Source organism: Lineus longissimus, chromosome 7 (assembly GCF_910592395.1).
Source record: "Lineus longissimus chromosome 7, tnLinLong1.2, whole genome shotgun sequence".
Taxonomy (NCBI): Eukaryota; Metazoa; Nemertea; class Pilidiophora; order Heteronemertea; family Lineidae; genus Lineus; species Lineus longissimus.
Window position 1 is genome coordinate 2,236,173 of NC_088314.1, and position 11,869 is coordinate 2,248,041.

The 11,869-nt window shown below is 42.0% G+C and overlaps 1 protein-coding gene across 1 annotated transcript; it reads left to right on the top strand.

Moving 5' to 3' along the window:
- The first annotated feature begins 4,284 nt into the window (after positions 1-4,284).
- On the top strand, positions 4,285-10,309 carry LOC135490825 (protein tyrosine phosphatase domain-containing protein 1-like). Its single transcript, XM_064776366.1, has 13 exons — positions 4,285-4,312; positions 5,308-5,378; positions 5,514-5,679; positions 5,860-5,940; positions 6,216-6,328; positions 6,520-6,541; positions 6,744-6,938; positions 7,105-7,194; positions 7,288-7,387; positions 7,585-7,905; positions 8,034-8,135; positions 8,388-8,471; positions 8,742-10,309. The coding sequence occupies exons 1-13, from the start codon at positions 4,293-4,295 to the stop codon at positions 9,090-9,092; spliced, it is 1,716 nt and encodes a 571-aa protein (XP_064632436.1). The 5' UTR covers positions 4,285-4,292; the 3' UTR covers positions 9,093-10,309.
- Positions 10,310-11,869: the final 1,560 nt, after the last annotated feature.

Genomic DNA, 11,869 nt, shown 5'->3' on the forward strand with positions numbered 1-11,869 from the left:
AGCCATTAGACGGGCCTATTTATATCCTAGCGAAGGCTGAGGGATAATGATTACGGATGATGAAGATGTTAGCCTCTCTGCGGGCAAGATGAGACGCCACTCCCCGATATGGTGTATTATTCGTCTAAATAGCTTCATTTATGGAATACATATTGGTATACCGGTAAGGAAATGAATTAATGATGTATTGTCCTGAGAAAAATGTCATAATCTGATGGTAAGGTTCGAGATACATGCACTTTCGAAGCTTTCTGACGCTTTCTTCTCCATGTGACACCTTAAAAATCGGTTTCAAGAGCTTAAAATTCATCAAAATTGCAGGCTTACTTTCAGAATAAACCCAATGAAGTATAGTAGGCCAAAATCATAGTGACTGGGTAACATTTATACAGCATTTTGATTCCGAAATGAGTTATATAAAAGGTAATATCCAAACTCAATCTTACTCAATCAGGTAATTCCTAAATATGTATTTTGTACTGATGATTGGACCTCCTTGATTTACTATGCACGTACGACAATCATTGACAAGGTATTTCATAATCCACCCACTGGAACTATATATGGATTTTGTGAATGGGATATCTTTTATTAATACAGTGTCAGCTGCAGAATTCTCAATTGCCAGCTAGTACACACCTCACGTTTATTACCATGGAAATAGGCCATTATTGTTGGACTGATTTGTCAATGGTCAGCTGACGTTGTCACAAATGTCGATACACACATAGCAAGGACTAGCGCCGGACATAGAGCGTAACCGTACGCAGTGAGTTTTCACAACGTCCCCGAAACGCCAGCACCAACATCTACATCTTTGGCATGATCAGCGTGTCGAAAATGGATTAGGCATTCGCTTTGGCGTTTCGGGGGATTTGCGAAAACTCCCTGGTGAGGACATGATAGATTTTGAAATGTTAAAAAAACCAAGTCTCAGCCAATTAGCATGCATAATGATTGCCCAAAGCCACTGTGCATTTCGATTCAGCCACCAGCTGATACAATGAACAGAGCGTACCCCTTTAAAGAAAGAGTATACATATTATGCAGAAGAGCGATTACGGAAAGCGTAGGCGGAACAATCATTAAATGACTTTCTAACTTAATCTCATAATGTCATGTAAAACTATATCAAGTAAAAAATTTACATTAAATTTTTTCTCAGTCCTTCTTCATCTTCACCAGCTTCTTAAAATAGACATCACCTGTCCTCAAAGTCTCCATATATGGTAATCACGTGATCACCCATTCATAAATGGATTACAAAACCGATGTAAGATTGTCGAGTGCCGCACGAGCAAGCGAACGCGGGGGTGGATTGGCGCTCGCTTAACGCGAATCCATCGGAAACTGGATTGGAAAAGAAGAGTAACTTGGCCTGAAGGGATGTGAGTGAATATAATGAGCGAGGAAATCTCAGCACACGACCCATTAACCCATTAATGTATCAATAACTTGCCCATGTTTTCAGAATTGTGGATCAGTTGATAAAGAGAAAAGGACGACACCACTTTCGATTTTGGTTGTGATTTTAGACGCCTTGATTTTTTCTCGTCTGCTAAAGGATTGCGCATCCGCTCACCAACTCTAATTGAACGTTTGTTTGAGACCAGTTCAGTTGATCATTTGCGCTTTATCCAACCAAATACATAACATAATTATTCTCTGATATATCACCAAGCCCTAGCTGTTTGATCCCCGTGAAACACTGCCTTCGATACGTAGAGTGGTAAAGAGATCTACGTTCCTTGCAGTCTTTCTTCCTCACAATGTACGCGGAGATGAACCAGACAATAAACCTGTGACGTCATTATCTCTGATCCATTGTGAGAGAGCTTTCGCTTGCTTCGTCAGCAAGCTATTTCTGGCTTCAGTTTTCTTCTTGTATGATAATGTTAGTATGAATGGATGTTATCATGGCTATTCTGGTCTCAAGAAAAGCTAAAGGAAAGAGGATTTGAAGAAATGGTAAAAAAATTAAGCTGATGGAGACCTGAACTCTGCTTAACGTAGGCATTCGACACATTTTATAGTTTCATCTCTTCCTTTCGACCGAAAGCTACTGGAGTGTAACTCGGAGTTGAGCGAATGTGTAGGATGTCTGCCATCCGGTTGGCTTCGTGTTTCATATAACCAAGAGGAAAAACAGTTTTAAGTATCGCGGAGTTGATGATTGAGATATATTGGTAGCCAAGCCCAGCGGAAGTGGGCAATATGAACTGGAGGATGTTTTCAACACGATAGTCGGTCATAGGTGTGTTTTTGGTTTACATTGGCAAGAATACAGTATTGAAGAAATCACTCGACATTATCCGTGCATATCGATAACGATTTATTATCGATAACGATTTATTCCTCTGGTCGTCTCGACCAAGCAGTCATTCTATTCCAACGCCACCAAATAGGTTAATTCCGCCTTTCAATACTCCCGTGCAAGCAAGCGCACCGGTGGGGTCAATTCCCGGACCACACCCGTGCAAGCACGCGCACCGGTGGGGCCAATTCCCGAACCACCACACCCGTGCAAGCACGCGCACCGGTGGGGTCAATTCCCGGACCACACCCGTGCAAGCACGCGCACCGGTGGGGCCAATTCCCGAACCTCGCCACTCGCGGGCCAAAGGAAGTGCTTGCCCTTATCTGCTCAGCGACCTGACTATATAACCGCACTTATCGCTCTCTCCCTGTAAACCGAGTATTACTGCCACTCTCTTCCAGTATACATGTTTACTGGGAAACCACCACACATAAGAGTGTCCAAGTTCGTGAACCCGATTGAAGGCGACAAAAAAAGGCCACCGTCGTGGGAATCGAGGGGGGGGGGCGCATGGTAGGCAAGGTGTTCCATGGTTTTTTTTGTTAATCGAGATCTTTCTGGGGTTGTCACCTGGTGCAGGGGGTGATGTGGAGGGGAGGGGGGCTATAACAGTTAGGGTAGGCGAGGAGGGTCCATGTTTTCCATGTTTCCAAGGGGGCATTTTTTCACAATTTTATCGAGACATTTCTTGAGGCTGTCTGTTACCTTGCTGCCATAGTTTCGTAAAACATCTTCCACGGAATTTTAAACTTCCGGTGTCGACTCCTCTGTCGAAAGTGGACATTTCCATACTTTGCAGACAGGAAGAGATATAGTTACTGTTTAAATGGCCGCTATTCCGGACGCAGTGGATGATATGGAGGAAGAGTGATATAATAAGGATGATGAAATGAGACTGCCTCGGGAGTCTAAACCAGTCAAGTCGCGATGAAGTTCATCCTGACGAAATCAGGGGTTAATGTTCGCTTCTCCGGCCCTTTCCTCAGGATGGATGAAGTCGTATCCGCCTCTCAATGTTTTAAACAAAAGCCTGCATGATCACAGGATGAGTTTGCTCAAAACAGATTCGAATCGATAGCGAGAAACGAACACATATCGGAACTGCATGTGCCATTGAAATAAGAATACAATAAACTACAAACAAGTTTTCATGTCCCAGGGCAAAAAGGATGGTGCTGCATTATATCTTACGCGCTATAGAATTGCGATATAGGCCTACCTTCACTTGTTGTTTTTAATGCAGTTAGGGTATTATCTTTTTGGCTGAGTGAATTCCTCTTCTCGCGATTTTGCGAGCCGATACAAGGCGCGGTATTAAATGGTGAATCAATCTCTGCGATAATGCTTTCGACCTACTGCTGCTGTTCTGTCCGTTTAAAGCAGGCCCCTAATCGATATGCTGGCCCATGTACTGTACATGTAAATGTCTAAAACCTCCATATCAAACAAACATTCTCTACGAGTAGCTAGATGATATCTTTATTGTACAGTTTATTTACGATCTGGGCGGTTACGACCAACATCTGTGTCAAATTCCACTGTGTCATCCTCTTTAAACAAATCTGTTGCCATCGATAACTTCTAAAAAAAATGATATTTTTGTGTTTCAGCGTCAAAATAATACTTTGATGTTTCCAGTACGGACGAACAACCTAGATACTATTGATAATCAATGAAATCGTTTCAAGATTTCGGATCAATATGAGTTTGAAATGTTTATGATACAAAAGCGTGCTGCAGCAATCCAAGTCTTTAAAAGAGGTCACTGGAGGATTGCCACCTATTAGTGAGGACAATAACTAGTAGTCCCGGCAAGTGTGGAAAATATTGACGCGGTTTACTTCTTGGCAGAGACAGTAGGTCGAGTGAGACTTGTCAACAATAATCACCATTGACGATGTTTGGAGAATGCCGTAGAACTTGTAATGGCCTTTCTTGATTGGTCGAGATAGTTGGCAACCATTTATGCGTCAAAATGGCTGCCACATATGAAAGGTTTGTACAATCATGACAATTGGCTCTCTTCCCAAGCATTTTGCTGCTTATTTAAGAGGGTTCTACAACACACTTGCTGTTAGTTAATGATCTATGTGTCAGAAGACACGATTGCAGTGATGAGGTTTGCATGTCAGTGAGAAATCGACTCTTGAATTCAATGAAATGTCCTGGAGATGTCACTTGCAGTTGCAATGCACAGGACATTCAGTGATTCACATTCCATTCTTCTCCATGTCCATGTTTCATTCACACTCACTATGTCCTGATACCTCATGTGTGTTACACAGTTGTCTTCTTCTCTGTCACATCTTTACAGTCTTTCTATGGTCAGTCTGGATCCGTCTTCCGTGTATCATTCCTGCCAGACAGCTGAGAGTGGCTCTGTCATGAAACATGGCGGTCATTTTCATGATTGTCCATTATCCATAGGCGTAACAAACTGTGGGCAATTGGGTTAGCGTGTGAATTGGATGAGCATGTAGCCAAGGCCTATAGACTATGGGCAGGTGGCGAATGTCACACAGATGGCCCTGGTCCTGGAAGTTAAAGTGAACTGAAGTGAAAGTGAACTGAAGTGAAAGTGAAAGTACAAGTACTACTACTAGCCTATACCGAGTCCAGTACTACAATGATTAGTAGTTACTGTCAGGCTTTTTCTCAATACCCTCCTTGTAAATCAAGGCTAAAAAACCAGTCCATCGGATGGAATCCTGAAACCTTTCGGTACCGGTACTAGAACTCCAATCGACCTAACACTGTAACACTAACACAACAGCTGCTCAATTGCCAAATCGGCACTACAACCTGATCATTTCCGACCATTCGTAACCTGGGTTGAGTAAGATATTGTGAGTCAAAGACTGCCTAGAGTATCGCACCAACAGTGGAAATGGCACCACTGGTCCAAGTCCTGCTCTGAGCCAATTCACTAAGACTCGAGTCCTAATCCTGTGGCATCAGGCTCACTCAGTTTTATTCATTTGTTATTGCAGCGGTGGGCTGGCAGCCTTTGACTACAGTTTCATTGCAGAAGATATTGATTGGGATTCTGAAGTGGAAGGAGGTACGTAAATTCAGATGGTGATCAATCTACAAGAGTGGGTAATTGCTAATTGAAACACATATTAGAAACTCCCTGCCCTGATCCAACTGCATGATTATGATAGTGATGAAAAGGTGATTTTGTTTGTCTCCGCAGGTAAAACTGCAAAAGCTGCATATGGAGCGCTATCGGAAGCTTTGCGCCGGGGTATACCGGAGGATAAAATGTGTGCTTTGTTCTGTCGAGGAAAACATTGCAAATATGATCGATCTGACTGCTGGAGTGAGGAGCAGATGGAAATCAAAGGATTGTTTTCAAATTGGTGAGAATTATTCTAATCTCTAGTCAGCATACTAACTTTTTGAATTCATCAGATTCTTATCTTAGTTCCACATTCTTAAACTTTCTAATTCGAAGAAAAGCTGATTAACAGTTCGCATAAATTTCGTCACACTCACAACCAATAGTATGTCCAAAAGTTCATGTTATATTTCTATTGCAGGATAACAGAGAACATACTTGCAATGGCTCGACCGAGCACAGCACAAATAACAGAGTTTAAAATAATTGACCAATTTAAAGAGTAAGTGTTTGAACATGGTGTTGATTTATGCATGAAGGGCCTAGAGACCAATTTATAGAGGCCTTTTGCCCTGGTATTGACTTACTACTTACTACTTACTACATCTTTACAATGCACTTCCACAATGGTTTAGGCTTTCATCGTTATCATCATCAAAAGTGGCGGCATTGCCCTTCTTGGTCTTCGCCTCCTCATTTCATCTTATAATATGAAGAGTTAAAAAACTGAGCATGATTCCAAAAGCTTGAAAAAATAATCTGTTTTCCTCACTCCAGTGCAGGCATCAAATCTGTGATAAGTCTTCAGACGCCCGGTGAACATGCTGCATGTGGGAAGCTGGAAGAAGGTGGACTTGTTTACAACCCGCAGATATTCATGGACAATGAAAGTAAGCCAATGCAAATCAGTAAATAGTGCTTCCAAGCCCCAAGCCTGGAAATATCTTCTGGATTAAACACCGAGAGCGAATACCTACTAGTACTACTGTACATGTACCTCTCCCGATTTGACTTGGCCAAGAAATGTAGCAGTTCGACACTGTATCAATTGCTGAACTAATATCCACTGTTTCTCTTTCAGTATTCTTCTACAACTTTGCATGGTATGTATTATATGAATCCAGCACCCTATCCCTACTAAAAAGTTCCCCAGATAGAAACTGAGACTTGTTGAAGATGCAAATTTCAATTCCGACTATTGTCTTGATTAGATGAGTTCAAGGTTCATTGAGCTCACTTTTCTTCTTGGAATCATCAGCATGTGCCTATCGTTTTCTCAATTTCTTTTGCTTTTTTATCTTCTAGGCCGGACTATGGAACAGGCAGCATGAGAACTCTCCTGGACATGGTGCGAGTCTTCCAGTTCGCCATCTCCCAAGGAAAGGTGGCAGTTCACTGCCATGCCGGATTAGGGCGTACTGGGGTTCTCATTGGCAGCTACCTTATCTTCAATAACCGCATGACTGCTGACGAGGTGGTAAATTATATCAGGACGAAAAGGTACGCAATGAAAGGATGCAAAACAACGCGAGTGTTACGTTTTACTCAAGTGTTACTGCTTATGTCTTTTATAATTGCTTAAATGTGGCAGGTTTTGTAACAATCATACTACATGTAGTTTAAAATGAGTAAACATCTACAATATTTGTTGGTTGTTTATTTTCAGACCAAAGTCAATCCAGACGAGCGGTCAGATCGAATGCCTGAAGCAGTTCACTGAACATCTTACACCATTTAGAGTGGTCTTCTCATCAACGTGAGTATGCTGATGCATCCCCCTCAAGCAATCTATTATTTAAGTCACTAGAGAGGTCAGGCCAGTTGAAAAAAAACCCTCTTTCTATTTCAGCGAGGAAGCCTTCAATGATTTCACCCTCTCTCAACACCTCACCAGACAGAGAGGTGTACTTCATGGTTATGAAGCCAGGCGCTTGAAATATCTTCCAAAGGTAAAAGAAATTCTATTATAGGAATCGATTCCTAGCACTGAAACCAGTCCCGGGTCATTGGAGTGTATTTCTGGCTCTGTCGCTGAACATGCAATGAAAGGAACTAAACATCTCAATGGATATCAACTCCATGCTTGAAGAGAAAAGCTCATTTATTTCATTCTTTCGAACATTAGCATATCAAATATACTTTTCAGGTAATATTCGTGTGTTGTGAACGGCTCCTGGAGTTGGCGCACAGCAGTCACAGCTCGGCTCTCCATGACCAAACAGACACCATATCCTACCTGAAAGCAGCAGCTCCTCGTGCCTTCCCTGGTGGCAATGTTGACGACTCGGTATCCATGGACTCGAGGCAGGCCTCGACATTGTTGGATGATAGTTCAGATAGTGACAAACAAGACTCTGATAGTTTTGCTGGTGATTTTACTGCCAAGCCATCCCTTCTATGGGTTGCCCAGGCATTAGCAGCTACTGATTACACAGATGAGGTAAAGGAAACAGTGAAAAAATACAAGGTAAATGCACTTTCGAAAGATCAAGTGTTCATTTTCATGTCTTATCAGTAGGCCAGACGCAATTTCTTCAAAAATATTTTGCTGTAATTTATCAGGGTGTGTCTAAACTAACATTTTCCTTGTTTCAGTATTTACTTAATGGAGGTCACGGTATATGGAAGGAATTCTCGGAGCTTTCAGATCCACACGTTTTATCATCGATACTGTGGGACTGGATGGACCATTTACTAGTGAGTCATCTGAAAGTTTATTCGAGATTTTATTGTACTCTTACCACATGAGTGATTGGTAGCTTATTATCATATGACTGGTTGGTTGACAGCTAGCTGAGGAGATAAATGTTTCCTGCAGTGTAATGGTGCCTGGCAATACAGGTGGGAGTGTGGAATTCCTTCACAGCGTTCAGAGTTTTTAAGAGGCAATGATTGTGCAAGTGTCTGCAGAACTGACCCATTTAGGTAATGCCTGAACTTTCCTTCCAGGAACCAATCATTCGAACTCAAGATCTGACATGTATTCTTCAACATATGGACCAGCCGGAGGAAGCATTCCAAAGATTAGAAAAGGTTAGAAGACGGCCAATTGTGTTCAATTAGATTTAGAATTGGGTGCAAACTTTAACTTTTCAAATTTTTCAAAATCGCCTAACAGAGAGTAATGTGTAACCTGCTTTACTAACAATTTTGAAAGTTTCAAAACCACAGTGACATACACAACTGCCTATTGAGAAGTGACAAGAAGGTCATCGGTCCTAATTTAAGACATTTTGATGCAGTACTCTGTTTTACTATTCATCCACTTCACCAAATGCTGATTTCTCATATCTTTGTCTTCAGGGTGGCCACCACGTGACAGAATATCTGATTCAATTTATCGCCAAACTTCAACCAATCCCGGACGCGCTCGAAGACATTCTCATGCACCATCTTATCTCCGTCCTAACTCATCACAACGTGTACCTTGACAACGAGAAATTTCCACTGGAAATATCCCGCCACACGACAAGTCATAGATTCTTGAAAGGAGAGAGACTCCTGGGAATCATGAAGATCTTTTACGCTAATTTAGACGCAGCTGATAAAAAATATCAGCTTGCAGCTGCAAAAAAGAGTCGGGAAGAGAGACAGGAACGAAGGCTGGGATCCGATTTGTCAACTGATTCTGGGACTTCGGTTCAGCCGCCGTAACAGCTGGAGTTACAGACGACCTCAGTAGCTGTAGTTCAAGAGTTGAAACAGCTGTAGTTCAACAGCCATAACTGCTGTAGCAACTGTTCAGTAGATACAGATGAACAGTTGCATGTTAGCAGCTGGAACTTCTGTAGTTCGACAGGACTACATGACTGTTCGCTGCTGTTAATTCTGTAGTTCGCCAGTCATAACAATTGCATGTGAGCAGCTGAAAATTCTATGGTTAGACAGTCTCGACAACTGCATTTTGGCAGCCCTAACCACTGTTGTTTTAATTGGTTGCTGTTCACTAGTCATGGTCATGGGTGCACTTCAGCAGCCTTAACTACTTTAGTCATTTAGTGTGCTTCCTAATCTATGCTTCTTTTGCCAATTGGTCAAAATGCACTGGTCAGTAGAAACAGCAACAAACTGAGCTATGGTCCACGTCATGATTTTTTGGGGGTTGGGGGGGTTGTCTATGAGAAAAATGTTCTCGGTATAATGTATATTGTCCCTATGGGATTTAAGATGTTACAACATTGACCAATCTATTGGCAGCATTCGGTATATCCTGATATGCTGTGTGAGGTACACGTAGATATTGAGAAAGACACATCCTATTGACTGTTAAAATGAAATTGTCATAATTGTTATGCCAATTGGCGTTATTGTTAAGGTTTCAGAAAGCAAAATCTTTCCGTCCATGGTTTACTTGCTGATATAGTTTTGACAAGGTCCATGTTATTTAATGTCGAGATTGTTAGACTTGAGACTTTTCTTGAATGTGCTCTACAATCTGCTAGATACTTTTTGGTGTACCTTGGCATGTAGGCTTATATCTCTTACCTTAGCTGACAGTGACTTCATTAAGGAAGAGCATTTGTTTCAAGTTGGGATGAATAACCCTTCTAAGCTGCCATTTTAAACAAAAAATCAGGTTGAATTCGATGAAAAATGTTAGAATAGTCTTTTTAGAATAGTCTTCTTAGAATTGTCTCTACAGTCTTTCTTTTATCTGTTTTGGGTGTGTGTAATTTATTGAGGAGTTGACTTTGTGTGTAAATGTAGTCAGCTTTAATCCGCTATTGATGTCCTGATGCTTTTAAACCTTGTAAAATCTATCCTAGAAATAGTATATCAGGTGGATTGGATGACGATGATAATGATAGACATATCTGAAGCAAAATGTCTTAAGCCCATGCAATCATGTTTTTAGGGAGAATGCTAATAAATGCAAAAACTTTCATGAAACATCTACTGTTTGCTTTTCATAGCTTTATGGGTTCACTTGTCCTGATGTGTTGTCATAACCAGATGTACAGCCTTCCATTGTTTGGATTGGGCGCAAAATATTGGGATTTATCCCCATTGAGACCCTAAGATTCTAGTTGGGGACGACGTATTTGAGTCCAAAATAAAACGCCACCAGAGATTTTGTTCATTTTGACACCAAGGATCAAGCCAAGTATCTGGTCATGACAGTAGTGTCAAGTCAGTCCCATAGAGGACACCTCCCGACCGGTCTGTTTTTGTCTTCGCGTGTGACTTGCATGCCTGTGGTCACAATCAGACGATAGTCACAACCAGGATACCTCTTTACTTGTCACTGTAAGGTGGCTAGCCCTGTCTGTAATAGTCACTACCAGGAGACATTCACAACCTTGAGACGTCTTTCTCCACCTGGAGGAGACACCACAATCCATCCCGACAGAGGCATTTCAAATTCCGTAAGCACTTGACACAATAGTTTGACTTCCAGCATTATTTTCACCATGAGGTGAGAGAGAGAGAGAGATAGTCATAATCACCTCAACGAGTCTTGCTGCTCAACAGTTTTGTCTACATGCTTCAGTCACAACCGGATCGGACTAAGCATGGTGGGAGAGACAAGACGATCACAACTGGACGAAAACGACCTGCTAACATCTAGGAAATGTAAGTATATCCTCCCCCATTCCTCCCCCTGTTGATGTGAATTCTGGGATTGAGTATGAATCTGTCATAATCAGTTTTATTGCAAGATATGGCGCTTTAAAAGTTGTAGTTGGATGTAGTAGTATACTGTTAAAATACTGTCCCAGTAGTACGAATGGAACTTTATCACCGTCTGATTCGTCTGCTCGGTTGTCTATTCGCCAGAAGATACAGCGCCAAGAGCGAGAAGACATGAAGACAGTCGGTCTCCAAGGCACAACCAAGGTCGGTCTCCGTGGCCAAGCCAAAACTGAAGGCTCGTGATTAAAGACTTAGGTCGCCATCCAACCTAAAACTGGGTAGCTAATGAGACGCACATAGAGGTATTCAGTGGACACTGACATCCTTCCCAGAAGACCTCGACTTCGCGGTGATTTAGCCCTCCTTGCCGTCAGGTACGCTAATATGCAAGAGAAAACCAACAGGCTAAACCAGCACTCCAAACCAACAGGACTATCTTTCAACATTCCTAAGACAAAGCTCATGAGCATCAACACCATCCCACCATCACCAATGTTGATGACTTCTTTAATCATGGAAGCTTGCTCAGCAAGGACAGTGGTACGCAGAAGGATATCAGGAGTAGAACCAACAAGGCAAGAACAGCCTTCTTCAAGCTAAATCTCATATGGAAGTCCACCATCTATTCCATAAAGACCAAAGTCAGGCTACCAGCAACGTTAAGTCCGTACTCCTCTATGGCTCGGATGTTGGAGAACCACCGTAGAAGACATGGGGAAGATAGCGTCCTTCCATAACGGATGCCTACGCAAGATCTGCAGGATATTCTTGCCAAGAATGATCACCAACAAGGCTCT